The sequence below is a fragment of the Cynara cardunculus genome, assembly GCF_001531365.2.
Source record: "Cynara cardunculus var. scolymus isolate 2C chromosome LG 2, CcrdV1, whole genome shotgun sequence".
Lineage (NCBI taxonomy): Eukaryota > Viridiplantae > Streptophyta > Magnoliopsida > Asterales > Asteraceae > Cynara > Cynara cardunculus.
Genome location: NC_037529.1, coordinates 4210796 through 4217708, shown reverse-complemented (window position 1 = coordinate 4217708; position 6913 = coordinate 4210796). Strand labels below are relative to the sequence as shown.

The 6913-nt window shown below is 36.7% G+C and overlaps 1 protein-coding gene across 1 annotated transcript in view; it reads right to left on the bottom strand.

Annotated features, from left to right (window-relative positions):
• Positions 1–380: 380 nt before the first annotated feature.
• Positions 381–6913, bottom strand: part of LOC112506600 (leucine-rich repeat protein 1-like) — a 6955-nt gene continuing 422 nt past the window's right edge. The window contains exons 2-6 of the mRNA XM_025110764.1: positions 2574–2645; positions 2282–2425; positions 1505–1576; positions 1351–1422; positions 381–662 (exon numbers count right to left, since the gene is read on the bottom strand). Coding sequence (XP_024966532.1) covers positions 590–662; positions 1351–1422; positions 1505–1576; positions 2282–2425; positions 2574–2645 — 433 coding nt within the window. The 3' untranslated portion in view covers positions 381–589. The remainder of the gene's footprint in view (positions 663–1350; positions 1423–1504; positions 1577–2281; positions 2426–2573; positions 2646–6913) is intronic.

Below are 6913 nucleotides of genomic sequence, written 5' to 3'. Positions count from 1 at the left end.
ATATATATATATATATATATATATATATATATATATATATATATATAGGATATCAAGATGTGTGGATGTGTGTTCTTTTTCAAGTTTTTGTAATTTATATTTATAAAATGATATTCTTACAAAATAATTTAGTAATTCAGAACACTTCTCAAACATTCATATTTCATTCAACACTAAATCATACAAAAGGTTAAACTGTATAGAACCACTTTACACCTACCAATCATCTCCTTATATAATATTTTGGACTTGATAAATATGTTTAAAACCTTTTAAACATAAAATCAATTAATTTCCATCCCCATTATAAGATTATAAATTTCACCCTTATGTATAGGTTTTCTGGCTGTGCATGCCATTGCCACCTAAAAAACCAATTTGGCCAAACTAGGTTTATATCTCAAACTCAGTCACACATATGTCTATGTTATAACTTCCATTGGTTGATATTTTTCAAGACAACAACAACAACAGACACAGCAAACATAACCATTTTACAGACAATATCACAAACCAGATATATCTTTTCACAAGACGTCTTGCAATTCAAGATGGGATAGTTTTATAAAATGCAGCACAACACTACTTTTTAAGAGCAGTTGGTATCATAACTTGCAAGTCCCTGCAACTCTGGTCCTTCCAGACGAGGATTGTTCTCGAAGCTGCAAAAACACAACCACCAATTTTATCCCAAACTTATTCGATATCCAAAACAAACAAAACTCAAATGAAGACATAAAAGAAGTCAACACATGAAGCACTTTGATCTCCTACATAAGGCAAATAATATTTCCCATTCATTTTGGTCCAAATTTGCAGCATTCTTGGAGAGATTCACATCAATCACATATCTCTGTTCCAAATGAAAGAAAAAGGAAATACTTTGATGGAGAGGGTTTTAAAGCATCTCAATGTTCCAAATGAATTATTTGGTTAATGTGATGATAATAGGATTGATATGACCACAAGAATGTTAATATATGGTCGATAAATTCTTTTGCTACATGCAATTGAAAAAGTCATACAAACTTTATCTGTTTCACCTTTTTTTGTTTCCTTTTTGATTTGTTATCGTTACCCGTGTTAGAGGTCTCTTTTTAGCTTCAAGAACATGAAGATTTCAATGAACACTGAACCTCACATAGATCAGGGATGGGTTCAATTGGTCAAAAAACAAAAGATGCCAACATCAGGAGATGTTATCAAAATGAGTAAATGACCAAGAATTAATCATAATACTAGATTGCCCTTTCTCTTCCAGTTTCAATCAAACACAAGAAAATCTGTAAATAAATAAATTCTGATACGGATGGAGAAATTGAAGCTGTTGTTCATATGGAAAAGTCTTACTTGTTCAAAGGGATGTGTTCAAATGGACCGGTGGTAGGAATTGTTCCACAGAGGTTATTGTTTGATACATCCCTGCACAAGAAATGCAAATACTTATTAACATTGTTCCATTACATGTACCAATCAAATTGATAAGAAGGGAATGAGCACATACACAACTTTCAAGCTCGAAATACCAATGAGTTCCCTGGGGATACTTCCAGTTAGATGATTATCATTAAGACGCCTGCCAATGGTGAAAAAGAAGTTAATAATTTTATCAACATAAAAGTTGCATGCAACCAAGCCTGCACAGATATTAAGGGCCTGTTTTTAGCAGCTTAATGAGCTTAATGGGACTAGCAACTTATTCGGTTAGCTACAGACTGTTTGGTATTGGCTTAAATTAAAAAACATGCTCCTTCCATCTATGAAAAAACCCTCCCAAACAAAAACCTTTCATTCTATATAGACAACTTTATCCATACAGGAGCTAGGAAAACCAACCAAACAGCCCCTTATGCATTATGTAGCTGGCATCAATCAGTATGTGTCGAAATATATACATGTGAGATGGGATGTGTCGCTGCACACTGAAGGATGGCAGCATTACAGATGAGAATAAAAGGTAAAAGGTTGCTGTGGCATCAATTGAGGATGGCGGGAGATCCCTTTACGTTTGCATTTGCCTGCACCATTTTATAATTTCACTTGGTTTCATGTGTAGCCCAGCCTAACTAGTTAGGGATAAAAGGTTGTGGTGACTGATGTTGTTAACTAGTATGGGATAAAAATTAAAAAATTTGGTGTCACAATCCTCCTTTTATGCGTCAAGTTTGCTCAAATGAGTGACCCTACAAACTTGGGCATTTTTCCTCATCCCCTTCATTTTTTCCTATCATTTTTCCATGTTCGATAAAGGTCAAGCAACAGAGTAAATAGCCAAACTCACAAGAACACTAAAGATTTCAGCTTCCCCAATGAAGGTGGAATTATGCCAGAGATATTGTTGTTGTAGAGATCCAAACTTATGAGGTTCTTCAGATTACCGATCTCTGCAGGAATTGTACCTTGAATCGTATTTTTGTAAAGCTCCCTGCATCAATCAAAATATCATCATAGTTTCCATCTGCTCATTGTTGCGGATTATAAAGATTCCATGAACTAAATGTTTGCATGGACATGCCATTTTGACTGAACTATCATCCACTACATGCACTAGGTAACAAAAATGAGTAACTCACAGATATTGTAGATGTTCAAGTTTTCCTAGTTCAGGCACAAGATGGCCAGACAAGTTCGAATTTCCAAGATCCCTGTAAAAAAGCAATTATAACATAAAGAATTATAGTTCCGTAACTCTTGGGCATGATAAAGATGAAGGTTCAGATTAGGTTGATAAATATTTGATGGTACATATTCAACGAACAATAAACTTTACAATAGAAGATGCTCCATCCGGAATAAAGGAAATGTTGTTTCAAGTTTTAAGACAAAACTGATAACCCTTGACTATAAAATTAATATGAATAGTAAATCTTAATAATTTTTTATAGCTACATTAAATTTTGAGCGAATATAAAAATCTTCCCCTGTTGCTTGATCTGCAGATTTCATCCCTTGGACTTTTTAAGACAGGTGGTCCCTGATCAAGAATTGTTCCCCGTACATTTAGTTCCAGAAAATGAAGAACCGGATGGGGGAGTGGGTTGGGTATGAATATAAGGGGGTGTTTGGTTCGTAGGATTCCGATGGAATCTGAAGAAATTGGAATGATCAATTCTGTTGACCAGATTCCATTAAGGTGTCTGGTTTACCTATTGAATGGAATGGAATTGAATTCCACAAATTCCACCATTCGTAGGTTGGATTCCATCACAATTGAGAAGGAAATCAATTCCATTCCATCCTATTTTCTTAAAAAGACGAAATTATTCCATCTTACCTACTTGATTTACMCAGACCCATATGACCTCCATCTGAACCACCGCCAACCACCACCAGTCTGAACACAGTTTTAAACCATCACCAACCACCACCGACCTAAACCACCGCCGACCACCACCCAGCTGAACGACCGCCGGCCACCACCCAGCTGAACGACAGCCGACCACCACCGATTTGAACCTCCGCCGACCACCACCCAGCTGAACCACCGTCGACCACCATCGATCTAAACCATTGTTGACAACCACCGTTCTGAACCACCATTCTGAACCACCATTGACCATCACCAATCTGAACCATTGCCGACCAGCACCATTATAAAGGGGTATGTGGTCATTTACATTTATTCATTCTAATCCCGAAGCTACATTCTACCAACCAAACAGGCAGATTCCAAATCATATAAAAGATTCCATTCCAATTCACTCCAACCAAACGCACAACCAAACTCCATTCCAATTTCTTCAAAGTCAAATTACTTTGACAGATTCCATTCTTCTAGAAAACATTTTGTAAACCAAACTCCCCCCATAAGAGGAGACAAGGGCTCAATGGGAAGAAAAAGAGGGTTGAGGATCTGGTGTCTTTTTCGCTTCCTTTTAATTTAAAAGTAGGGTTTGAGCCAAAATAGAAAAAAACTCTTAAATAGACAAGCATACCCCTGAACTTTAGTCACACGCTTGGCATATGAGATGACATATTCAACCGTAACAAATGCATGGAAAAGAAACAAAAACTTATTCATGATCCAAGAACTAGCATAAAAAAGGCTAAGGGATGAAAACTGCATATTGAGTGACCCAAGGGATGATGTTTGTATTTCACAATTAACTTTTACAACAAATACTAAGCATGCAATTGGTTCATATTCAATTACATAAGAAAATCAAATGGGCATAACTCTTGCTCGGAACGTGCAAATGAGTTGATGTATATGGCATTGCAAAGTTGAGACATAACCCAAGATTTTGCCAAACTATCGCACAAATAATTCCTAACCATATGGATCTTGATATATAATTATATTGTCCACCCAAGAATTCTCCGAATATAGATCAATCTTGATCACTTCCAACTTGATCTTAACATGCTAGTCCTCATCCTTTCCCGGGCCACTGTAAATACATGGAAACCCCCTAAATGAATTACGTATCCACCACTCCACACATACTATTTCACCTCCCAGGACCATCATAAGGGAATTATATCATCTTATTAATAAAAAATGTTTTAACTTGTTAAACCATTTTCAATAATTTATAACTTCAAGTGAAATCAAACCATAACACTATTTTTCTCTAAGCTATTTGAATACCTTCTCGGTTCCTTCTTCCATAACGTGAGCTAAGATGGAAGAGATATCAATCTATTATGCGCCTCTGCATCTAGCACTGGGTAGACCTCATACACATAGTATGCTCGTCCCCCATCAGCGTATTTTTAGGATCTCCCCCTCTCAAAATCGGACGTGGAACTCGCACAATTCGCAGAATTAGAAGCTTTTGCCACAACATGGGCGTTCTTCTTAGCAAGAACTATTGCGTAACTATAGCGGTCCTAAGGTAGAGAAATTACTAGAGTTTAACCACCAAGTTTGGGAATTGAATTTGATTGATTCAACTTATAAGACTTTGCCACTATCAACAAAGAAAAGCCTAAAGAACCCTAAAAACGAGTTGGGAAGAATAACTTGAAACTTGTCACATGAAACCAAGAACAAGAACTCAGGTCTAATGTACCAAATAGCTATGGAATGCCTTAAAACCCAATCCTTATTTGGTACCGTGGGCTATATCATCAATCACATAGTGGCCTACAACCCTGAAAATCAAACTAAAATATCTTTCCAAGTCTTGGATGTCTTCTTTAACCCTAGTCTCACATTCCTCCCGAGCTCTCTTTTGCTCATCAACAGCTTCCTCCAAAGCATACACAAGTGATGGCATGTGACCCACCTAATGACTCGAGGGATTCTCATCCGCTTTCAGTCAATTCCTCTCCCTTGAGATATTGGATCATAACAGGGACATATTTCCCTGCCTTATCCACCCCAATAGCTTATATGATCATTTCAAAGAACACACCTGCTCCGTGTCCCTCTCGGAACTCAACCATTTAGGATATGTTGGCCTACAAAATGAAAGGTAACGCAGGCTATGTACGCAAAGGAATCCTCCAACCTCAATCTCCCATCTAAACACCCTACTAAGTAAAAATGGAAGTTCATTAGAAGGCATAACTCTGACCAACAACAGCTTCCATAGCATGGATGGAACCGCCGAAAATAGTATTGCCAACCTTCAGAGTTCAGATGACCCTTCTTGGCCCTACAAGAAACTCAAGTAGATCCCACTGAAGTCATTTGTCGATAGGCATCTCCTATGACCAAGGTTTTAGAGTACGGAAAAAAGAGGCAAGGCGAGGTGAGGTGAGGTCAAAAACGAATAAAATTTAATAGTTCATAACATGCAAAATAAGCATGAATGAACACAATATAAATTTACACAAATCGTAAATGGATAGTAGATTGGACACAAATTACTAGACAGTGAACTTGGGAGACTTGAAATCTACAAAAAGTATACACAGAAATATACTATGAAAGCAAAGCTGAGACTTAATCATGAATGCTAAGGTAAGGAAAGATGTACATATACATATACACTTGATGCTCTCCAAAGTGGGAGTCTGGAGAACACGAGAGAGAACCATAGCAGCAAGTCAGTAGGAGAAGACGATCCATAAAGATGGCAAGCAAGTACGAGAAGGTAAGCAAGACACTAGACTTATTTTATAAATAGTAACCGGAATAATATATTGCATACAACAAGGTACATATATTATTATATATGCAACACAAAAATGAATTAGAAATAAATAAAAGGAAAGAGCATCCACTCAAAGCAAAAGATGCAATCATGGAACTACCACAGAAAAAGAATTTGTTGGTTCATGTCTCTTGATCATCACCTCCTCCCTTTCCTTCTCATACAATAACAAAAATTCGCCTTTTAATTCTTAATTCAATGACTTAATTTCTAATTCGTTTCAAATTCTCTCTCGGTGTGGAGAACCAAAATTTCCCTATTCCTCATCCATATGCAGGGTCAACAACTCCATGATATGGTGAAGGTCACATCTTCTGCACACCCACATCACCCTGTGTGCACCCAGATTTCGGAATTTGAAATGCTTCTTAGCTCTAAACATCCCCATCATCAAATCCAATATGCATAGACTTGAATGAAGAGAGAATCTTGCTAAACTTACGAACATCAACATCTTTGTGGCGAATCCACAGCACAAGAAATCACACAAAGGACCAACAGTGACAAATACTCCCTCTTTCAACCAAAAGTCCACAATTGATTTTGAAAGTATAACCTTGTACTTTTTTATTTTAAAGAATTGACCCAAACATATTAAGCTTTTAAGTTTCAAAAGTTTCTACTTCTTAGAAATTTCCCTGTTGACCAAAAGTATCTAACCGTTGATTTCATCTTCAGAACATAAAACCTTCAAAAGTATGAACTTTCTTGGGCAGAGGATGATAAAATTTAGTTCCCTAAACACAATTAAAGTGCAAAAATCATGGTAGAGAAACACAAAAACATATAGGGGTATGGGATTTTTTTTT